This window comes from Gallus gallus, chromosome 17, assembly GCF_016699485.2.
Source record: "Gallus gallus isolate bGalGal1 chromosome 17, bGalGal1.mat.broiler.GRCg7b, whole genome shotgun sequence".
In the NCBI taxonomy this organism is placed as follows: Eukaryota; Metazoa; Chordata; class Aves; order Galliformes; family Phasianidae; genus Gallus; species Gallus gallus.
The window spans coordinates 3782578-3807382 of NC_052548.1; the positions used below are offsets into that span (position 1 = coordinate 3782578).

General features: G+C 45.9%; 1 protein-coding gene across 2 annotated transcripts in view; it reads left to right on the plus strand.

Annotated features, from left to right (window-relative positions):
• PAPPA (pappalysin 1) overlaps positions 1-24805 on the plus strand; it is a 176024-nt gene that overhangs the window by 63219 nt on the left and 88000 nt on the right. For both annotated transcript variants that reach the window (XR_001464480.4, XM_415522.8), the window contains exons 6-7: positions 5184-5305; positions 10577-11084. Coding sequence is in view for 1 of the 2 variants with exons in the window: in XM_415522.8 (XP_415522.5) it covers positions 5184-5305; positions 10577-11084 (630 nt within the window). In the remaining variant the exon portion in view is untranslated. The remainder of the gene's footprint in view (positions 1-5183; positions 5306-10576; positions 11085-24805) is intronic.

The window sequence follows — 24805 nt, forward strand, 5'->3', positions numbered from 1 at the left end:
CTCCTTCCATCACTGTAAGGACAGTGTGGCCATTTCAGTGTCTGGCTTGCACTTAATTTGAGTGCTCGGAGATGTTCCCTTTTTATTGCAGGTTAATATGGGGAAGAGGGGTATCAAATTATATTAGGAGTTGATGAAGAAAGACAGGAGTCGTGCTGTTTTAATTTCAGTTTTGCAACTGAATCCATTTATTCCCTACGTGTGAAGAGGACTTATGTGAAGTTTTGAGAATTAATTTGGAATTTTTTGGCCCATAATCATTTTTAGGTAAATTAAGTTTCTCCAATTTAATTTAGATTTCAGAAGATACTGTCTGTGCGTTAAATAAATACCATCTGCCTCTTAAAACACACTGGTGCAGAGTTAATTGTTATGTAACCGAATATGCCTTTATTACATATTTCTTATAACTCGATCAATATGTTCTTAATAACCCCTAGTTAGTTGCTTCTTAAATGACATACAGTGGATCGCTTGCTAAATCTAAAATTTCATAACAGAGTTATGTTAAATAGTGATTTTTCTAGAGAAAATACCCTTTGGGTTTTTAAATGTGTGCCCTGTTTTACTGAAGAGATTTAAAGAGGCAGTTGCAAATGCAGACACGAGGCCAATTCCATTCTGAAATGAGATTCCCACTTCTAATGGATACGGAGATGTTGCTGTGACTGTTTTAAAACTTCACTGTCGTAGATCAACGAGCCTAGATGGATCAATATAGATAGATATAGATCAGGTATAGGTATAGATAGTAGTGAGCATGGCTCTGCTAGCCCATACTTTTGATGCATTAATCAGAACGGGTCTGATAGTTTGTCACCACAACACTACTTTGGAAGCTTTCAGTGCCCGTGTGTCCAGCACTGCTTGCTTAGGGATGCTTGCCTGTGTCAGCTCCTAAAATGAGGTCACTGTGCAAGACGTGTAGGAGGTAAAATTGGCTAAGTATAATCTTATCTGTGTGTGGGAATACTGTAAATCTTTGCAGATATTTTTACACAAAGTGCACACCATGGCCCACATTTTACTTGCCTCACTTGAATGAATAAACTCATTCACTTCAATGGCACTATTCATGTAAAAAACAGAAGACTGATACTCAACTGCTGAGTGCCTTGGGCCTGGTTTCTAATGCACGGAGGCCCCTTCCATGCTGTTTTGACAGTGTAAAAGGGCCTTAAAAGGATGAATGGCTCTGGCTACATTAGCAAGCATTGTGGCTCAATATAATTAGATCTCTAGTGCAAAACATTTGTTAATGAAGACCTGCCATCAGCACTGCAGGGGTGTTGGGGTGCTTGCTGCAGCCTGGTGCATGGCTGGGATGTCGGTAGTGCTGAGCATATCAGTGTGGTCCTGAGACACAGCTTCCTCTGCAGGCTCTTTCCTGCTCAGATGCAACTGTCACAGGTGCTGCAGCTTTTGGTGCTTTTCCCTTAAGGCCTTGGTTCTAGAAATTGTGTGGTTAGAGTTGTGAGTCTGAGGACAGAGCACGATGCTAACTCATTGTGGATGTGGGGCTGGCCTTCCTGTGTCATAGAATCACAGAATCATTGAGTTGGAAAAGACCATTGAGACCACCTAGTCCATCCATCCAGCCATGTCCTCACACCTTAGCAAGTGTAGCTGCACACACTGAGCAAAAAGTGAAGTCTTTCCAACAGACCCTCCTCAGCTCGGTACGGTAAGCCATTGATAGATGCTGTGTTGCTCCATAGAGTCATTTACCTGCACATAAATTTGCCCGTGTGTTTGGCCCTAAGCTCTAGCAGCTGGTTGAGCTTCTGACCATCTCTAATTACCAAATACATGAGAACCCAGCATTTCTTCTTGCAGCTGCTACACATGGGGTTGCAATGCTGGCCCTTCTCCACGCTGCCTCAAAAAAAAAAAAAGCATGAGAATGTTGCGTGCACATATAATAATGTGTAATAATAAAATAATAACAGAGCCAACAAAACAAGGGAAAACAAGCAAGAAGAAGAAAACTCTATTCATTTCCTGACTGCATCTATGAGATGCCTTCATCTGCTGTCGCTAAGCATCCATTCACGCGCCTCCTGTTTGATATGCGGAGGCGGGATGTAAACAGTTATTGTCACAGCTCTGCAGCTAATTCTGCTTGGACAGAAAACTTTGAACGCCTCTGCTCCTCCAAGTTTTCATTGAGGTGACTGTATTAATTTCCATGCATCTGATGCTATCTCATTCTTAGCAAGCAAACATCATGGCCAGTATGGTTCCCAGGTCTAGATGACTGGGCTTGATAACTGCTTGCTTGAATCTTGCTGGAAAGGTTCAGTGCCATCAGTGATACAAATTCCAATCAGGTATTGTACCAGGCAGGTATAATTTAGATTGGAAACAGGCATTTGTTACCAAAAGGAACAACAGATTTTTTTTTTTTACTGGTTTTGGGTTGCCCCTAAACTGATGCCAGCCCTGATGAGAGTTGGCTTTCACTTGTATTCTTTACATTTTGAATCCACTTTGCTGGAAAATCATGCTGTAGGAATGAATCCCTCCTGTGCTCTGCTCCTCACGAGATGGAATTTCCCTGGTACTTGGCTTATTAGAAAACAGCAAAGCCTAGATTGTTCATTACCCTTCACTTTGAGGAATCATGTGCCCAGTGTGTAAGGTGTCAGATATGCTATCATTCCTATTTAATGGTGTTTTGAACCATTTTATGCTCATTTGGTCTTGATGTCATAGGCTGTGTAAGGTGTAAAGGTCTGGCTTAGATCTTCATAAGCCTGTACATGCAGTTCTGTAATTAGTTTTGACATCCATGGCTGTTTGTAGGATTTGTGTTCAAGAAGCTGCAGACAAAAATCTTCAACCCAGGAGTCATCCCCTGTGTAACTCCTTTCAGCCAGTGCAGTTACATCAGGGTTGAGTTTGGCTCCCAAACTGGAAAAGTAAAAAGAGAAAGTTTGCTCATAGCCTTTCCCACATGATGCTCCTTGTGATTCCTCCTACCTCCAAGTCCTTGCTGGTAAAAGGAAATGTTTGTCCATAAGCCTACGGTTTTTTCCACCATGGCAGCCTGTGATGAAATTGTATAGCTGCTAATTTGAGTAGAAAGCAGTCCTAATTGTGGAAAGTTGGCTTTCAATTCCCTGTCCTCATCCAGGACTGAACAGTAATGCAGGAGTTTCTTTGTAGAGAAACTGAAAGATTATTATTGCAGGGATTTCTCTCCTTACTGTTGGTGGATGTCTAAAAAAAAAAAAAACAACAAAAAGCCTGCCTGATAGTCATTATGTGTCTTTATTTCTCAGTCCCATTTTTTTCAGATCCTTGTTTTTTTTTTTAACATATATTATTTGAGCAAGCTGAATTAAGCACTTAAACCACTGCTAAGCAGCCAATTGAGAGATGAAATTAGCAGGTAGTATCATAACAGTAATACAAGTGGGTGAAGTGAGACAGAAGTGGAGATGTGATTCACAGTGTGCCCAAATGGATTCGGTATGTCTGGTACAGAACATGCAGGGAAGGGAAGAGCACCTTTGCTTCTTATTTCTCTGCTCTTCCCCATTGCCATGCTTTATTTTTCAAGTGTTTCCAGCAGGTGCATCCTTCCTCATGCTGAGCTCGGTCCTTTGCTGTCTCTTTGCAGGGTGGCAGTGGGCCATACTGAAATGGATACGAGTTTTGCTACTGATTTCATTCCAAGTCCCCCCTGTTGACAATCCCCGCTTCCGCCTAATTAAGCCAACAGAAGGCCGACTTTCACACAGATCCCTGTCAACAAATAGGAGATGCTAAGCCAGAGAGCAGCTGAGCGAGAGTTGTCCCTGGTGCCAAATGGAAACAGGGACAGCCTAGGAGGGCTGGGAGAGCAGCTCCTCTGTTCCAGGGTCCTCTTCTGCCCATGGGTCACAATGCACTTTGCAAAGTGTGCTGAAGTAAATCTCACTATGGGAGAGAGTTGAAATTTGCATCACTGGTGGTAATAACTGATGGCTTAATCTGCACTTGGGGTGTTTAGAGAGTGCCCTGTGTTGTGCACAGCGTTGCTTGCCTGAAGTTTCTGTCCTTTCCTAAGTGCATTCCTTCACTTAAGATCCAGAATTCATTCTTTCATTTTGGGTGGCATCGTTCCTTAAAGCAGAACAGTGAGATGTGATCATGAACAAGTTTGGGGGATCAGTAACCACGTATTCTGGGTCGTACGTGGTTCCAAATTGTGTGACTACAAAAGAATGTTAGGGATGAACTGTGTGAGCCACGTCCTCTGCTGATACAAATCAATTCAACGTTATAGAAGATATGAGAGCTACACCAGCTTAAGCCCTCACCTCATGAATGTTTGCACAGAGGTTGGTGAAGCAGTGTTTCACTGGGTTTTTCTGTTCGGCAGCTTCTGCTGGCAGTGCTGTAGTGGCAGTAGCTGGTGTTGAGCTTACTGTCCAGGTGAAGCAATCTGGCACTGGGCAGCGAAGTGCCTTTCTCAGTGCCATGCTGTGCCATGTGATGGCATGGGGCCAGGAGGGTTTCAGTTAAGAAGAGCCATCTGCTGGTGCCGAGGCTGCCAGGTACTGAATCCAGTTTCCCCTGTGGAAAGGATTAAGGGCATGTTCCTTGCTGTATAACCATGGCCCGCCCCGTTTCCAGACTTCTAGTGATCTGGGCAGTGATCCACCTCCAAAAGCAGGTCCTCACACACGTAACTGAGCCGTGCTTCTCTGAGCAGCTCTCTGATGTTTGTAGATCTGAGTCTTAACTCTGTCTCTAATCACTGGTAAACCCAAGGCCTTTAAAATCCTGAAGATGCTGTGAGTTCATGCAATAAACCCATGATGGGAGTAGAAATAGGTCGATATCTCCTGAGGCCCGCTTCTCTGCTCCAGCCTCTAAATAACACACGTTCTCTTTTGTCTGGGTTCGATCCAGCTGTAGTGTGAGGGCAAAGAAACCTGACAACCTTACAGCTGAGAGTAGTTTCTAGGTTGCTATCACTTTGTATGGGATGGTGGCTCACACTCATGCCATCTTCACAGCCGTTAGCCCAAACCTGCCAAAGCCGGGGCCAGAAAACACTCTTGTCCATGCTGTAAGAAAAGAGAATTAAGTGGAATTGAATTCTAAACCTTACTGTTCTTAATATAGTTGAATAAGCAGCTCATTCAGCTGTTACTAAGGTGGTGTGTTTTCCTGTTTTCCTGGCCTCCTAGAGAAGTGGGATCAGCATGTGATCTGTGCATGGAGGGAAGAGTCCTGGTGCAGCATGCCTTCAGCGCCTCGTCCCCAATGCCCTGCGATCCCTCGGGGCACTGGAGCCCACGGGAAGCAGAAGGTAAGCATGGGGCTGGGGCAGAATCGTAGCATGGGAGAGGTCGGGCCAGAGCAAAAGGAGACCACAGAGCAGGTGGGGACCTCTGGGAAGCATGGCTGGTTGTACCTGAGAGTAGCAGGAATAAAATGAGAGGATGTATGGATGCACTGCATTGCTGAAGTAATACCCCTCTGTGTTTTGGTCTTTGTGTCCTGACCCTGCCCATGAGTTCAGTGAATTTCGGGAGCTGAACTTGAACTTCAGAAAACAGCAGAGTGCCAAGAAACACTGACCATTCACATCTGCCAGATGAATTCCTCGGGGGAGCAGTTTAGTCCTGCTCTGACTCCAAAAATGAAGAACTGCATGTTATTTCTTTGGGCTTGATTTCTGCTGCCTTCACTTACATTGAATTATTAACAGGCTGCACCAGCAGTCACTGGAAGGATCAGGGACTGCCTTTTGGATAAGGATTCTGCAGGTGACTATGTTATGTTCAGTCTAGTGCAGGGTGCTCTGCATGCTGTGCTTATGGCTCCTCCAGAGCATGTTGGAGGGAAAATGGTCTGCAGAGACAGTTGTACAATGCCATTAAGTTGCCATCATTAACTCTACCCCCATATATAGAAGCATAGAATCATTAAGTTTGGAAAGATCACACAGATCACCGAGTCCAACCATCAACCCATCCCCACCATGTCCACTAAACCATTTCCCATCTGTCCTTTTCCTGAGCACCTGAACACCTCCAGGGATGGTGACTCCACCACCTCCTTGGGCAGCCTGTTCCAATGCCTCACCATTATTTCTGAGAAGAAATTTTTCCTGATATCCAACCTTATTTTTCCTAATATCCATACCTCCCATTGTGTACGTAGTTAGACATAGTAGAGTGATTATGTGATTATACCAGGCAGAGGTTGCTAATAACAGGTTACAGTTTGAGAAAGGCAGAATGTTATTTCAGTCTGTCCATCATGAGCTATTCCTTCAGGTGCACCACACTCTGAGCCCAGACGTACATGAGTCTCATTGAACTCAAAGGTTCACACCTGGAATTTGCTAACTCTTGATACAGATGTCTTCTTATGTTAAGAGCTTCTCTGTCCTTCAGCTAGAATACATGGAAGTCAATCTACAAAGAAGATTATCTATTAGTAAATATGGGAATACATTTAATCTTGGCACCAAGAGTCCTCCCTAGTCCTCATGGTCAGCATGTGCAATGTATTGTTTCCCTGCTTTGTGATGGGACAAGGTGTGTAAACAAAGTGTTGCTTGCCCTGTATGCCCAGGCCCCAGGTGGAGGCCCATTGGGGGCTGCAGTTCACTCCAACCCATTAAAAATTTGGCCATCCAGGGCCAAGGCTTCCGAGCCCAACACAGAGTGCACCTGTCCCTTGCATGGAGGCTGCAGAGGAACCCCATCCTGGCAAGCAGTGCTCCAGCCACAGGTGTGACCTGATTGTCAAGTAAACAGGATTAGCAAAATTTGGATTGCTTGCAGTTGTAGTGCAGGGTGGAAGACTGAATTTCCACTCCGCCAACTCTTAGAACACTTTGAAACCTGGTTTTGTTTGGAACAAAATCTGAAACTTTTGAATTTCTCCATGAAGGAAAATTAAAAACAAAAAGTGTTTGAGGCTGGCCAGAATGTTTTATTTAGCTTATGTAATTTCTCTTTCATGAACTTCAGTTCAATTATGACATTTGAAAGTGTCTCCTCTTAGTGCGTAATCTAGGGCAAAAGCAACTTTTAATATCAAAGTGAAAAGTGTTTGAAAGTGCAAAAGCTATATGAATTCTTCCAAAAACGTCAAAACACAATGTTATATTATTGTTAGAACTTTCTTCCCATTTTCTCTTCCAGAGTAAAATTCTGGCCAAATAAATCCAATTTTGTGAAGTGTTTTGATTTTGAAAGAACTGTGTATTCCATTGAGATGCTCAGTTCCATCAAAATTTCTCCAACAAGCTCTGATTTGAAAACTTCTAGATCTCGCACGTCTTGCCAGCGGCATCATTCCTAGAGAAACTAAGCTTCTCTAAGATTTATTACTCAGCTGCATTTTGCATTTAATTTCCTCTTTGTACAGTGTGTTCCTGCATATTCTTAAGTATGAAGGGTGAAGTCTGATCCTTATCTGTCTCATTCAATTGCTGTTTTGCCATTGCTCTGGAAAGAAAATTTGGGAATCCTATCTTTTTACTACATTAACAAGTTGTCTTTGCTTTAGGGTAGAAAATACACCAAGTGTATGGTATTTGTTGCTCTCTAATTTTCTGTCATCGCTACCACTGTCCCTGACATTCAGGATTTCTGCCTGTTTGCACTTGGTCTGAGTTACAGATAGCACAGTTAGGTCATTGTCTGTCATCTTTAATTGTCTATCTGTGGGTTTTCAAGCGTGCATGCATTAAATTCACTTTCTAAAATGCTCATATATGTAAATCTCCACTGGCTGAATGTTTGTGGAAAGTGAGTTCAAAAGAGCCATAAGCATGGCCAACATGAACTCATTTTAAAATCTGAGACGACGCTCATGAAAAAGGACTTAAAGTACTCATAGAATCATGGAATCATTAAGGTTGGAAAAGACCACTGAAATCATCAAGTCCAACTGTTGACCACTAAGCCATGTCCCATGTCACTCCTCATCCAGCTTTGCACCAGCACATTACCTTTCTCACGTGTCCCAGAAGCAGCTCTGGACCTGGTTGGCCTGACAGCGTTTTGCTGAGGTCCCGTAGCGTTGTTACGCTGCTCAGGTACTCGCTTTGATCAGGACCACGTGTGAGCCATGACTAGAGGTTGTTTTGTCTTGATCAAATTGGAAAGGTCAGGGGTGAGTTTCTAGTTGAGACATCAACAGGCTCCCCAGAGGCTGCTGGTCCCAACTCACCTCCCTATCCAGGTGTCTCACATCTCTGTCCTCGTGGTGGGACAGTGAGGGGACATGGGTCTCTGCTCCCACTTCATGATGAGGGCTTGCACCAATGCACCAGGCTGTGCATATAGCCCATATTTGGGGTGAAACCTCCCTCCCCACCTCTCATCCCTGCTGTATAACTGGAAGTGGGACTTGCCACATCCTCACAAACCCCACATTCACATCTTACTTGTGTTTGGCTGGAAGGGAGGCCACACAAAATGTTTGATGATTGATCTTGCTGATGTTCTCATAAGCTAAAGGGTTTTTAGAACTTGAGAACACAGGCACACAGTGACCAATCCATCATTTCTTTTTATATATAATTATTTGTAATTTTCATAGTATGCACCCATGCCTAGAAACCTACTAGATACATGGAGTAAAGTTTTGATGCTGTCCCACAGTTAAACGAGTATTTCAAGTCTGAGTGTCTAATAATCTTTAAGAAAGGGACTATTTATCTCAACTTCAGTGCTTCATTTCAGTTTTCATTCCATGCCAGACTATGGTCAAGCTCCCATTCTTGCCAGGCAGAGCTGTTTTCACTCAGTAGGCAGCAGTGATCCACTTTCAGCTCCCTGCAGTGCACATTGAGTTCGATTCAGCTGAACGCGGAGGGTTTTTCCCTTGTCTACCAAAGTATGTAGGTTTATTCTCTACTTAAGTCTTACAGAGATTTTGAAATGGCGGAGGTGAATTTGCAGGAACCCAAGGGGAGCAACATTGAGATACATGCAAGGCTGTGAGCCATTAATCCACTCCATTTTCCCATTAATGCATTAATACAGCTCTTTCCAAAGCATATGAGGTACTGGGGTTAAAACTCACCTTCTTAGGGCTGCAGTAAGAGGCTCACTGTGAATGTTGGAACACCATTCGTTGGCCCAGCCAAGCACATGTGGGTGGCAGCAAGCATTGTGGGATGGTGTGGGTTGAGTGGGGTTCTCTCTGCTCACAGGGATTACACTGAGTCCTTGTGAGCTTGGCAGAGGGAACGTCTGAGGGTGTTCTCTGGAATTCTGGCTTCCTGCATGGTGGATGGATGCTTTGGTCTGCCAGGTGCTGGGTTAGTGGCAGTGCTTTGTGACACGCGAGGAGCAGGGGAGAGCTGTGGGGCAGAACATCGTGTTGGTTTTCTGAGAGGCCTGCTGAGATACGGGGAAATTGTTCTGTGCCTGGGTTCATTTGATATGAATGGGAGAACTCCCTGGGCTGCGTATCCTTGGCAGAAAAGGCACATTTCTATCACTTCATTGGATCACAGACAATAAGAATAACCTTCACACGTTGCCCTTTTCTCTTTAAATTAGCAGTGATGTCCTGTTTGTTTGTGCTTGCCCAGTGCTTTATCTCACTTTCTTCCTTGGTTGCCAACAGCTGTGCTCTCTCTCTCTCTTTTTCCTCTGCCATCTGCATTTGTCTCCACTTGTTACCTTTCTTTATCTTTTCTTTTTCCTTCTTTCCTACACTTTGTCTTCTCTCTGTTCTGCTTGCTCCCTTTTTGTGTGATTATTTGGGAAGGAAGAGGGAATTTGTAGTACTCACTGAATTCTGTTACCAACTGTTCCACCCATCTGACCTCTCTGGATCTTGCAGTCCATAATTCTGTGCCAAACTGTAATGTTAGTATTTGGGATCCCAGCAAGCTCTGTGTCTTTCATTAGTTCTTGGTAATACCTCCCATGTAGCTGAACATAGCCAATGGTGAGACATGTAAAAGCCTAAGTGCCTGTTGTTTCATCATGACAAGTGCAGAGAGCCAACTCAAACCTGTGCTCTGTGTGCTTCCAAGAAAGGGATCTTACACAATGTACAAGAGGAGCCTGTAAAGGGCATAGGAGTGAGGTAAGTATTTTGCTGCCCAACAGCACAATGTGATGACTTCATGCAACCAGCAGAAGTTCTTTCTTTTGTCTTTGCTAAAGACAAGAGGAAAAGGTAACATTTTAGAGTAACAGACAGGGGTGTAAGAGGAGCACTAGTGTGAAATGAAAGCAAAGTGAGTCTGTTTATTAGATAAAGTGCTAAGTGGAAAGGATAGAAAACATCATTATTTGGCACAGGGGAATGTACCTGAAATAGGAAGTGTGGGACCAGATGCACTGGCACGGTGTGTGCTGTGTGGTGTCTGCTCCATCTGGGTGCTTCAGGTGGGTTTGTGTCTCACCCAGCCATGAGGCATAGGCATTAAACTCCTCCTCTCCATGGTGGCCATGCCTGTTCTGCCCAGGCGAGTAATGAGCTCCCTGGACAGGTATGCTCTCCTGTCACCAGTTTCTCTTTCAGTACTGTTGCCAATGATAAGCCGTGTTCTCTGCTTTCTTTTATGCACTTTCTTTGTTCCATTCTTTCTTTCCAGGGCATCCTGATGTTGAGCAGCCTTGTAAATCCAGTGTCCGGACGTGGAGCCCCAACTCAGCCGTCAACCAGCACACGGTGCCCCCCGCCTGCCCCGAGCCCCAGGGCTGCTACCTGCAGCTGGAGTTCCGCTACCCCCTGACTCCGGAGTCCCTCACAGTGTGGGTGACGTTTGTTTCTCCCGACTGGGACTCCAGCGGAGCGGTGAATGACGTCAAGCTGCTCACTGTCAGTGGGAAGAACATCTCTCTTGGGCCGCAGAATGTCTTCTGTGACATCCCGCTGACCATCAAACTGGATGCAGGACAGGTGGGCGAGGAGGTGTACGGCATCCAGATCTACACTCTGGATGAGCACTTGGAAATCGATGCTGCCATGCTGAGCTCCGTCCCTCACAGCACGCTGTGCACAGACTGCAAACCCATCCAGTACAAAGTTGTTCGGGACCCTCCTTTCCAGTCCGGATCTCCCGTTGTCATCTCGAACCTCAGCAGAAGATTCATTGACATGTAAGTACTGCTTTGCAGAGACGCGATCAGAGAAAGATTATAGCCTCTTCTCCTCAACCTGCTGATGTCTGGTATTGCCATTGAGCACTGGACTTTTAAACCAGGTAGACATATGCGTTATCACCAAAAGAGGGTATTCTCTTTGTTTCTGGCATTCAGGAGCATTACAGTCAGGTGACATCACCTGCTGGTCATGCAGAAATGTGAAATTCCATCTTCCTTTGAGCTATGAAAGGATATTGCAAACTGCTCGAGCTTTGATAAGTTGAATGTTTAAGATAACCTGAGGGAGGACCTCAGGAGTATCATGGGCTCCCTTTCCTTAGACATTTTTTCACAGCAGTATTTTGGTGAAGGAGGCAGCATTGCTTTCAGTGCCAGAGCATCGTAACTTCTAATTATCTGCTTGAGAGAGAACGCAGAAAGTAAAATTGCATGTTCAGGTATGTAAATGTGTTTCAGCTGCTTTCATTTTCTCCTTTCATGTGTCACTGACACAGGCTATATTGCACAGTAAACACATCGTACGTGCCAGTTTGTTGTAGGGAGTGAATTTCATCTTAGCTGCAGTTATGCTCATCTGTTGAAGGAATGTATGATTGTTGAGGAGAGCTCAACTTCAAAATATTTAATGATTTCGAGGAGATCCATGATCTACCCACAGGCATTCTGCAGAAGCAAGAAAAACATCTTTTGCATAACATGATTCCCTGGAAGTGATTCACTCATCTATGGGAACAACATGAAGCTCTTTTGAAAATGAACACCAGATAAAAGGAAACCTGCTAAGAAAACTGCACTCTAATTTAGAAAAGATGATCTAATTAGTACAGCTAATATCAAGGAAGCATACATCATTATGGTCTTCTGAAGCATGTTTAAATATAATAAAAATGATTAATTAACAATTCAGTAATCATGAGCTACCATCCCTTTCATGGTGCAATTATACAGCTCAGAAGATGCAAATTGTCCCTGTGGGTTTAAAAATTCAAGGTAGCTAACAATAGTGAATATAAAAGCAAACCCCTGAACCTCGTGCTGAAAGTTAAGCATGTGCATAAGCACTTTCTTGGGCTGTAGCCTTGTTCCAACAACTGCTGGCACTTCACGGAGATGAATATTGGCATATTGGAAATGTGGAAAACTGGTGGATTTTCCCATGCTTTTGCTGTGAAAGCATCTTTGCCTGAAACCTGGCCCACTCACACTGGAAAATGGGACTGGTTTGGTCTGAAATATTTGCATACCTTAGCATAAGTTCCCACAGAAGCAGGTCCGGTTTTGAGTTCATAATAAAGCGTGAAAAACAAAAAAAGCCCCAAACATAACTTGTATTCTGACCGCTATTCCCATATCTTTAGGTATAATTTTAGGGGTGACTTCTAGCCTGTAGCCATCCGAAGTGGGAAGGTGCCATGACTGTTCAATCGGTAGCCAGGGATTAAATGAATGGAACTGAATAGTTTACACTGCGTAACACTGCTGTACCTGTCTGCGTGTCTCACCTAGTTATGGAGTCAGCTGAAACAGGCAGAAAGTAGAAGGTTGTCTTTCTGTGGTCGGGAGACAGAAGCAGCTGGCAAAGGCTGGCACAGTCAACCCAACCAAAGCCTCTCATCTGGCCGGCTCCCGGCAGTGGCTCCTCCAAGGGTCTGCAGAGAAAATCCAGATGGAGAGCTTTGACTGGGCACTTGGAAAGCTAAAATGAAGCCTTCAGCCACTAGGTGAGGAGTCATAGATGCAGATTGCTTAGCACTTGGAGGTGTTTTCTTTAATGCAGCGCTCTGGCATGTGTTTGAAATCTTGAAAAGTGATTTTTTCATCTCCTGATACGCATATGTGCATAGTAGCACTGTTTCATACCCTCTGGAGCTGAGGGGTTCTGCAGCTTCACAGCAAAGAGCGGCCGCAGCCCTTGAGCTCCGAGAGCAGGAAGGTGTGTCGGAAAGGGACAGCAGCGTTGGGCAGCGCTCCGTGTGTGCATGGAGGGATAAAGGCAGTATCTCAGCCCTTCCTCATCTGCGTGTCTCTGTACAGCTGGAATTCAGCATATCTGCACAACCAGACACTGCAAGCCCTTTATCTCTCTGTGAGCCCCAAGCCAGTTCCCCCTCCTTTTTAGGCTTTTGCATGTTTTCCGTATGAAATAAAATGACACCCCCACATGTTCTATGGAAGGTTATTTTGAAGGCAGTCGCCTGTCTTTACTCTTGCCTCCTCTGACCTTGATCTTCACTTTCTCTTTTTCTCCCAAAGAAAATATTTGCTTGCGCTGTTATCTGTGAGCAAGATCCTTTCCGCAGGTGTGGCAATGCTGAAAGAGAAATTAATTTCTCCTACCTTCTCGAGTCAAAGAGAGGGAACTTCTCTTTAAGCCTTTAATGGATAGCCCTTGCCTAGTCAGCAGTGGGTGCTCCACAACAGAGAGGAAATAACTACAGCAGTGGAAACCTTTTATTAAGAAATGCAAAATAATGCCAGACCTTCTGTCCTCAAGCTGAATTTTAATCTCAGCTCTTGGCTCAACCGTTTCTAAGGGACTGGACCTTATCCTTGGACCTCCCAGAAACAAGGCAAGATGCTCTTGCTTCCATCGAGTGCGATTGGCCAGAATTGCTGTAATCTGCAGTACAAAATGAGGCTTGGTGCCTAGGAAGGGAGCAGAAAGCTGAATAAATCAATGGGGAAAAAAAAGGTCGGGCCAGGTGCAGCATGGAACTGCTGAGTCGTCACGCCGCAGTCAGCGATAAGGGCAGAGCCACATCTGCAGATCTCAAAGTCTCAGCTCACGGTTTAATCCAAAGTTCGGGTCGCGCTCTTAGGTTTTGCTTTTGCTGCTCCCTGGGAATAACCTGCGAGATAGTGGGGATGGCGACGGCGGTAATTGTTTTGCCCTCACTTTGGCCTTGCTGTAGCGCTTCTATGCTCACGTGGATGCTCTTGCAGTCATTTGTGGCAACCACTGCTGTTTGTAAGAGCTCAGTGAGAGGAGTGCCCCCAGTGGAAGCTCTCCTGAGGATTTCAGGGGGCAGCTGGACACCAGTCCTTGGTGGTCACCGTGAGCAGGACAGGTGGTGGGGAGCAGCCCATGTTCCCCACTGCGCTCCTGCTCTGGTCTGAGCTCACCACTCTGACATGCCAAGCCAAGAGGTGCCGAGGTCAGTTCTGGAAAGTTGGAATAACTGGAAAAGTTTCTGAGAATTGGAATTTTTTCCAACTTTTCTGCCACGGACTTCATAGGAAACCTCAGAACGTGGTGGACTATGATGGAACAGGTCATCTTTGTAACCTTCTTCTTTGTTAACCTGTAGGATTTCTCATGACAAAAGCACTGACTGAAATAGCCTTAGAAAGAATCCCAGCACAAAGCCGTGCTACGAGTTTTGATTTTGCAGAGTTGAGCATTGCTGAGCAGCAAGTATGCTTTCCTGTGATATCTCCATCTGAGTTATTCCCGCACTGACTAGTGCTTTAGTACCTAAGTGACACCTAGAGATACTGCATTCATACTTCACAATAAAAGAAAAAGAGACCAAGAGAGAAACCTGCATTTTCTCATATAGAGAATATATTTTTCTTGTCACACTTAGCTTTTTTTCCACCTACTTTCTAAGACTACGCCTTTTCTGTTCCTTGGATATAGAGGGGACTGGCTGTCATCTATTGTTTAAGCAAGTACAGTATTTTAAAATATTTTGTTAGAGTCAGGACTTCCATTCAGTGCTAAGCTTGCAAGCTCAATTCAGCTTGCAGTGTTTTAACTGAGCACCTAAGAGAGTGGGATCCAGATCTCAGTCGGGCTTCTTGACGTGACTGTGAAGGATTGAGGAGTTACGTCATTCAGACTGCAGGTATTTGGAGAGGTTGCTGTGGTGCTGCTCATGGTTTCCTGGCACTTTGCAGGCTGTATCTGAAAGAGTTTGTTTCAAAACGTGTGTTATCGATGGCATTTGTGTTTGTTGGTATGCGGTCAGGAAGCCATGCATGTGATTTGTCAGAAACCCTTGATGATGTGGTGTTGAAGGAGATGGAAAACGCTTCTTAGTCTGAATGTGTATGAAATATGTTGTAAACTCCTTCAAACGTAGCAAGCAAGGAGGCTGGAGAATCAGCAGTGGCTGTTGGAGGTGAGCAGGGGCTCCATTGGAAAGCTGCAGTTATACACAGCAGGCCCAGCTCAACAGGGCTCTGAAAAAATACAAACATCACAATGATGATATGTAACACTAAGGCCCTGTTGAATGCAACACTAAAATTTCATGGCAACATCTGTCCTTGTTATGGCATTCCTTCCTCTGCATTCATCTTGAAGATCTATTTCTCTATTTTCTGAAGCTCTACCAGCCTGAGGAATGTATGATCTAAAGCAGCTGAAATGAATTGCCAGATCCATCTGTCATGAAGATAATTAACACCATATTTCCACCCAAACAAGATACAGATCACTGGGTGGATGTTCTCCTGATACCAAAAGCTGAAGCCCATATTATCAACATCTTCTGCTCCCCCCTCCTCCACAGTTGCCATGCCAAATCTCTCTTGATATGCCAGGAAATACTGGGGAGTATCTAAGATGGACTGAAATGTTAAGAAAGCACTTTACATGCCCAGATTTATCTACAAAAGCTGCTAGGTTGTCTGTATGATATCGGCACGCTACACATCTGGATTCCCAACAGGCTTTAGAACTGTGTCTGGTGTTCCAGATGTCCTCGTGCAACAGCATGAATACTTAACAGCAAGCCTAGAAATGCCTTGCCTTGATGTGTGCAAGGACCTCATGCACTTCTTTGTGAATCTTTCCCACTGATGGTTTATAGTTACCTTCCAATCAATTACTTCTTGCCTTCTCATTTGCAGTGAAGAGCTGTGAGCTTATTTGGGATTTCTTGATCCTCTTGAACCAATGTAAGCACCATTTTGAGACACCCAGTCCTGTAAATTGGTGATTCCTGCATTCTAACTCCATCCTTCTCTGCATTGGCCGGGTCTGTATTCCAATTCCATCTTAACAAACATTTAATTCCTGCAAATAATTAACCTCGAGGTGGTAACTGAAGGACAAATATATACATTTCACTTCAGCGTTTCTTTCAATCCAACCATCTTCAGCTACCAGAAGTAGGTGCAAAACAGTATCATCTCTTGTTGAGTCCACAAGTATTTGATGCCTTCTATCACCTCTAGCAGTACCTGAGACCTGTCCTTATTAAAAGCACTTGCTCTCTAGTCTGCAGCTGGTGATTTCTTTGCCATAATTGCCCAATTATCCATATCTTTTCTCTCCAGTAATGTATTAAAGAGATCCCTGTCTGTATCCATATGAAAGTTTACTGCTTATTTCCAATGAAAACCCTTCTACCAAATGTCCATGTGAACAGATTCACTTTTACTCTTTTTTCTTTGCTCATTCCTTCTCTACCATTAATGCACAGCACTGTGAGTACAAAGCTACTCCATGCTTTCCCAAGCAGAAAACACCCTTCTATCCCTGTGTCCCACCGGGTTTCTCTTACCACTACAGCGTTGAGAGTCATGCACATCTGCTCCTGCATCCTTCTCACACCCATATGAAGGAGGCTCGGGCTCTCCATGTCCCTGCCACGTCCTGATGGCATTCCTTACCTCTTCCTGTCTTCATCAGAGGTGCCACGTTATCTCTGCAGACGAATAAAACCTGCTTCCTGACCCCACACGCAGAGCAAGATAGCAATTTTTCCCTACCACCCTCTGCCAAATTGCCTTAACCCTGCCCAGAGAAGAGAGAGAACAATCTGGCGGGCCGTGCCCGTTCAGCAGGCAGCTTTTCTGCTCAGCCTGTGCCGAGATGCTGCTCAGTGCCAGCTGTAGTGATAGATTTGTGGTTCTTTGCTGTTGTGGTTTCTTATGTAATGCTGTAGCTATAGCTGGCACTTGGCAGAACCGTAGCTCCTGTTCTGGCTCAGCTGCATATGATGCAAGAATAAGGTAGGAAGGGCGGGTTCATCTCTTCACAATTTTGATGCTGAGACGGGACAGCCGGAGTGATTTTTTAGCCTGGGTTTAACTCTGAAATGGGACGTGGCTCTGAGTGATGCCCAGTTGCCTCTCTCAAAGAAATGCCTCAAGGGCGTGGGAATAGCCAGCAAACAGTGGCTGCCCCGCTTCAGGAGCAGCACTTTGCTTCAAGAGAGAGCAGCTCTGTTCCAACCAGAGACTCCCCACACACTGCTGCTGCATTGCATGGGTGTCCCCAGCATCCCACTGTCCGGACTGCAATGCGGCCATGTGCCAACATCCCTCGAACAATGAGCCTTCACTGCTGTCCTCTTATTAACTGCATAGATACTATTAGAAATGGATATATTTAATCACTCCCAGCCAGGCTGGAATTTGAACTCCCGACCTGGGAATAGTAGCAGAGTTTTCAGCTGCAGGAAAAGAAAAAATGAAGGTCAAAAGAGACTTTTCCTGCTGGGTGAAATAATTTATTGCAGGTGAAACAGTCTCAGAGATGTGGTAAATTAGGGTGTGCATTGGCTCATCATTCCTCTCTGATGTTTGCCTTCCTGTGTGCATCTTTATTTGGGGCTCTCGATAAGATGAGGAGCACCAGAAATCTCCCAGGGATAACAAATGATTTTGTTGTTTGTGGGTGTTTTGGGGTTGTTTTTTTTTTTTTTTTTGCTTGATGGGGGAAAGAAGCATTGGGCAGACGTGTTATGCAACAGGTTAGAAGCAACTCTCTTGTAAAAGTTGGAGTGAGCCTCAAATACCGCAGCAGCAGCAAAGTGCTACCTGCCTTCTTAGCAGCAGCGTCAGCCAGCACTGATTATTTTTTTTCTGCTACTTTCACCCAACTGTTGGCCCCTTTGCTTCCTGGGCATTTCATTTCAATATGATTTCCTAGAAAATAAATTTCACGTTTCTGTTAAATTTGGAGCTGTCCTCAAGCAGGCAGTGGTGCTGTGCTGTCCTCAGTACCTGTTCGGATAGCACAGCAGCAGCCAAAGCAGAGACCCTTTAAGTCCATCACTGCTCATCACTGCGAGCCCAAAGCCTTCCATCGCTTCCCCCCAGAACTGCTCTTTTTGGCCAGGATCTTTTGAAACACATGGCTGACGTGGGCATCTCCACGCTGCTGCTGCCATCCCAGCACTTCCCTGTGTCTTGTGAGAGGAAGGCAGAGTGGAAGCAGCAAGCTGTACCCACTGAGGATGAGTGGATTTGCTGCCCTCAGAGCTCAGTGCAGATCGTTTCCTCACAGTGGTGCAGATTTTTTTTTAGATGTAAGACCAGTTGCAGATGTAATGACAATAGAGGAAATTAGCTCATGATGGGATTTTAGAAAGAGGCTAGTGGAAATATGTTCAGTAATGTTCAGTTATTAAACTATTACAGATCCCACTGGAGACCAGCTAGTAGGATTTCTCATAATCTGAAGTGGCTTAAAGCAAAACACAGAGCCCCTAAGGGGGGAAATGACAAAATGTTCCTCTAGAGGAGTCACCTCCTCTCCTCGCACACCCCTGTGTGCTCCTCGTGTGGGACTGCACATCCATCTTCCCTATATGCACCCATGGATTCGGGCTGCTCCCTCGCCCCACATCGCAGCTCCGTGGGCCCAGCACAGCCCCAGTGCCCATCCCTTCCCTGCAGAGCCCTGGTGAGGAGCAGTGGTGAAGATGGAAGCTGAGGAAACTGCAAACATCTGTGAGCTCGGGGCCTGGCCGAAGCCTTGCTGAAAATAGACACGGTTTCCCTGGGCTCCAGGAGCAGTCAGGTCGGGCTTACGTGGCTCTGTTTATCCTTTTGGGGGATTTCACAGACACAGGAGGGCATTAAGCTCTGAAAATCAGGTCTTGACTCTGTTGAAAGGAAATGCTAGAGGTCAGGACTGGATGTGGGGAAGCTGAAGAACATCCCCCTGCCATACCGCTGACCCCAGGCTGGGGAGAGTGTTCCTCCTGCAGGCAGAGCTCCATGGTACAGCTCGGGGCAGGATGCTGCCAGGACACCCCAAACCCGGCCGTGGATAGTGGGGTGCTGCAGGGTGGCAGCGGGGTCGGAGCTGTGGGTGCTGCAGGCACAGCCGGGGCATCGTTAGCACTGTGAGTAATCACACGCTGCTCATCCAGAGGCACGATGCAACAGGCAGAGAGGTTCTTTGGTGACGATGATGGCCTTTTAGCAACCAACTCGCCCCAGCCTGCTGCCAGCCCTGATGCTGTTTTCTCCCTGCTCCCGTGCACCACAGTGCTGTGTCCTCAGGCGCTGGTTGCTGGCACCGGTCCCTGGGAATGAATAGAGATGCAGATCCCTCTGGCTGCAAGTGAAGCTTGCTGTGGGTCAGGGCCCAGAGCTTTCCTTTCTCAGCTCAGGGCTGATTGGAGCAGCAAAGAACGGAGCAAAACAGATTTCCCCCCTCCTGCCCTACTTCTAATAGCAACCAGGTGCTGCAACACTTAACCTGTGTACCGCCGTGAAATTGCCTGTCTAGTGCAAACACCCGCGTGAGGCCCCGGGCCCCTCACATTTCCACTGCTCTGGTAATTGTAACCCAACCTCACGTAGATCCTGCACCTCTGTCTGCCACTCTAAGCGTTCACGTGGTTGTTTTTGCTGTTGTTGTTCAACCAAGAAAGTAGAAAATTGACTGCTGATGTTTGATTTATTTTTAAGAGAAGAAAAACCAACAAGAATTATCTTTCAGGCCTTGGCTACAAAGTTGTTTTTTTATTAAATGTGCTACTGCGTTTTAAATTGGTACCAGGGCAAATACTTGGACGATTATATCAAAGTCTGCTGGAGTTAATCAGTTGCATATATATCTATATGTTTGCTACTTGAAAAAGTTACGATCCTTGCATGAAGGACAGAAATCTTTCTTTCTGGAAGGAGAATCTGTCTTGCCAAGTGGGAGGTGGTGGGGTCACCACCTCTGGAGGTCTTCCAAAGCTGTGGAGATGTGGCACTGAGGGACACGGTCAGTGAGCATGGTGGGATGGGTTGGGGTTGGTGATCTTAGAAGTCTTTTCCAGCCTTAATGATTCTGTGATTCTGAGAGTTCTCTCTCAAGGCAGATGTTCAATGTGCTCAAGGTCCTGAGCAGAGCAAACATGCAGCTCGGAGGGGTGGGCTGCAGCAGGGCTGGTGTGTTTGGAACCCGGGTATTTTGCTGAGGTCTCTGAAGCTGTTCCACCCCTATCCCGGTGCTATACATTTGGGTTTTGTGATAACTAGGAGAGGTGGTGGTGACTTCTGTATGTGGACGGATATCATGGAGCAAAGAATGTTTTCCTATCTCTAATAGATTTGATTGCCCAACCTTTGACTTCAACCTCTGACTTCAACCACAAGCACATGAGGTCTTTCCGGTACTGTGTATGGTGGTTATGGGATGTTTCACTGGAACTACCTTCCTGATACAGTCGTGTTGAGTTGGACGCTGAATGGTGAGGCTGGGCTTCAGGCAGCTAAGCCACCCCTAGAACAAAACGTACCCCAAAAGTATTCACCTGAGGTTCCCTGGTCAGACCACAGTCCAGGCTTAAGCTGTGTTGGGAGCAGGAATCCAGCCTCCAATCCCCACCCTCACATCCCGCACATGAGCTCTCATTCCACTTCCCTGTTGGGAGCAAGGGGAACAGAGCAAACCCACTTCTTCTGAGGCCTTTGCACCTGCCATGTCGCCGGGCTTATCCAAACAGCCCGAGACTGGGCTGCAGCTGAAAAAACAGCCCGGATTTTTGACGTCCTTTTGTTTACAGAATCTCGCCCCTCCTCTCTCCCAACTGCAGAGCCAGGCAGGAATTCTCTTCATTATCTTCTGCCGTGCTTCTCATGCCATTTTTATTAAAAGAAGAAAAGGAAAAAGCAAGAGGAGTGCATGTGAGAGAGGAGGAGGTAAAGAAAGAGAATGATCTTATGTGGACAATGCAAATGGCAACACAGGAAGAAGGAGGGGAGCTGGAGAGCGCATCTATCCATGGTGTCCTAAAATGACCTCCTCCCCTGGGTTTCTCTTTATCGATTGCTTTTGGGAGCGCTTGGGGAGCCTGCGAATGTTGGCTGTGTTGTAGGGATTTGGAGACGTTGCTCATGGACTGCGGCTCGTTCTGGGATGCAGAGAGCTGTTTGGGAAGTGCTGCCTTTGGGCACAAGACTTGGTGACTCTTTAAAGCCAAAGCAAGCTGGGTCCTTTGTAGGGTGCTTGAGGTGCAGGATGTGTCTGTTTCACTTAACAGTACCTCTGACAGCCGTAATTTAACTGGAGATGCCTAAGACCTTGTCATTTTGTCCTTAAATAACAGGAACACTGTCTGTTTTCATTGCTTTATTGGCCATTTCTGTTTTCATAGGGCAGAAACTGGGATAAGCCTTTCGGATATTTTCAGTTTTGTTCAAAACAGGAATTTGTTGTGCTCAAAAAAAAAGCCAAAACAAAACAAAACTTCCTGCTATTATTTGTAGCAGGAAAAACAGACGTGCTACAGTAGTGGGAAGAGGGGAGAAGGTTGTTGCTTTCCTTCAGTGCTTTCAGGGGCCATGCCCCTAGTGAGGCAGTGGCACAGAGAAGTGGTGGATACACCATCCCTGGAGACATTCCAGGTCAGGCTGGACGGGGGTCTGAGCACTGATGAAGTTGTAGGTACCCCTATTCGTTGCAGGGGTTTGGACCAGATGGCCTTTAAGGATCCTGTCCAACTCAGATAATTCTATGGTTCTATGCCCTCAGTCTGCAGTCCAGCAGTGAGCATCGAGCAGGTGTGGCCGGGACACGGCAGGGCACCTGTGAATTTGGTGATCCTTCAAAACCACCTTGGTGTGAGTAGAAAACTGCTTCCCAGTGGTATTTTTCCTGTAAGTTGTACAGAAATATACGATCGGAGAGCAGCAGTCCGTCACCTGCAGGACACTTCAGGTTCAGTGTGATGCCTCCCATCCCAAGGAAGACGAGGAGAAGGGATAGAGGGCTGTACATCTCCAACCCTGGATCTGTTGCTTTCACTGGCAGACAGGCGAGGAGCCCTGGTGGCGTTCCGCACGGCACGCTCCAATTCCCCCTCTGAGCAGAGCACTTGAGTCATTGCTTTTTAATACGAGTGCCTCCCCACGGGCGGAAGCCGCAGCGATCAATGCGGCTCGCTCAGTTCTCGAAAAGGTCATTAAAAGACCATAGATATAAATTGAAACGAGTGTTTGTTCACATCCTCAGCGTTAAGGATGCTCCCCTGCCTCACCTCCCAGTCCAGCGTGGCATGGGGCCGGCGGCGCTGCAAGGAGCGCTGTCACCATCAGTGCCAGCCACGGGGAAGGGACGGCCCCAGTCCTGCTTTTATCCCTGCTTGGAGCAGCCCTTGTCTTGCAGGTGACAGCATGGAGCAGTGCCTGACGTCAGCGCTCCCGACGTGCTCAGGATGCTTTCTGCATACACAATTTTGCATTCGCAGTCAATACAATTAAATACACCAGAGCTCTCCCCACGTAATAACTTTTCATTTCCAGTTTTCTGTCTTATTCACCCACATACGCATCCATCTCCAGCCACCTAATAATTCATAAGCGCTGTATTCTCTCCTGTGCTTAATTTAGTGCTGTATCTTCTTCCATTCTGGTCTGCCAACTTCCCACCCTGTGCATAAACAAATGTGAACTTTGCCTTGATTTTGCTTTGCTTCCATGCGCACACCAGCGCACACAAACACTCCCACACACGCAGGCACACTTGCAGGGGTGCACTTTCACTGTGGGCTGGATGCCCGTCCATCACCTGCCGGTGGAAATCACGTGCAAAATCACTACTTGAAAACTTCTGTCGGTGCTTCACACTTGCGTGTGTGATTGCAGCACATCGGAAAGCGCTGCTGATCTGTTCATTGCAGCTGCCTGGGCGGTTCATTGATAGCAAACCTTTTCTAAGAACTGAGCTTTTTTGTGGTTGGAAAATATCCGGGGGCAAAATCTACATTTCTACAAATAACCTCGTTGACCTTAAATATTTTATGAATGGTTTTGAGAAACAATTAGAGATAATCTGCCTTTAATATTCAAAGCTTACCTCTGCTTTTGGTTCATCAGCGTATATCGGGTGCTTCCCGTCTTCAGGTTGGATATTAGGAGGAGTTCCTTCTCAGAAGGAGTGGTGATGCATTGCACAGCACAGGATGCCCAGGGGGTGGGGGGGTCACTGACCCTGGAGGTGTTAAGGAAAAGAGTAGATACGGCACTGAGGGACGTGGGTTAGTTGGCATGGTGCAGCAGGGTTGGTAGCTGGACTTTGTGATCCCGGTGTTCCTTCCAACCTCAATGATGCAGTGATCTTAATCAGTGGATTTATCAAGGAGTGAAAACCTCAGTGTTACACATGGGGGAGTGTTTGGCCATTGGAGTTATTTCACGTCATTTATTTCTGGTTGGCTCACATGACAGCTTTATGCAGGCTGTCACTGGGGCAGGAGTTGGAGAACTTTCACTCCAATTAAACAACCACACTAATATCTAGGTAGCTATCTCCCAGCATAGACAAACTGGGATTCATGCTACCTGAGTTCTCTCAAGTTTAGCCAATAGGTACAGCAGACTGTTGCCAACAGAAATCAATAAGAAAACACTTGTGATGTGTTTTGGTTCCACTGAGTTTTATCCACAATTTACAGTGTGGTAGCAGAGAATCAAACCCCTGTGTTGTCAGCACGTGTTTCATGCAGTGGTGGTTATTCTGCAGGCATACCCATGAGAAGCAGCTTTGTTGTAAAATATAATGTGTGGTATTGGACTTAAAGTCATGCTTGTTCATTGAATGAGTGTTGTAAGGAGATAGTTCTGTCACCAAGTTGGCCCTCGGTCCACTGATGCCTACTTCAATGGCTTGGTACTCTGTAGAGGATAAATATCTTCCCTGCTCTGTGGCTTTGCAGATCAGCACAATGAGGATAACGGTAACGAGTTTCTTTGTGGAACATCTTAAGTTCTGCTAACACAAAACAGGAAGACCTAAATGTTCATATTAGGTTTATCTTTTTCTGCATTGTATACAGAAAAAAATATTGTCTTGTTTACAGATTCACGGGATTTAAGCAGTTAATGCTTGGTATAAATATGGACCAGTTTGGTAATTCTCTTTGTGACTGTTCAGATGCTAATACCGTGGTCCAGGACAGTGGTTTGGATCCTATTTTTTGTACTCGACTGGAAAGGAAGAAAGCTTCCCTTTAACTCTGCTGGTTTGGTACCTGTACACAAAGTAGGTAACATATTTCTCTATCAGAGAAACAGCCCCAGTCCAGTTCTGTCTGAGATCAATAGATAAATTCCCACTGGCTGCCACTGCAGTTGGACTGAGCTGTCGAGGAAGTAATCAGTGTTTGCAGAGTGGTTTGAGTTCCTTACATGATCTGTGCCATGAGCTGCAGGTAGTGCTGTCCCTGAGCACAGCAGAGCCCAGGGCTGCTTCCTCGGGTATCAGCAGTTCTGTGGCCACTCAGCACTGTGCACGGTTGGGGTCAGTGCCAGTGCAATGCCACCTGTGCAGCGGGCATGGACCTCAGCAGCAGCATGCAAGTAGTTTAGCTGTCAAACACAGGAGGTTCAGGTTGGACATTAGCAAAAATTTCTTCTCCAAAAGAGTGATCTGGCATTGGCACAGCTGCCCAGGGAGTGGAGGAGTCACCATCCTTGGAGATATTCAAGAAACGTGGACATGTGGCACTGAGGTGTATGGTTAGTGAGCCTGGTGG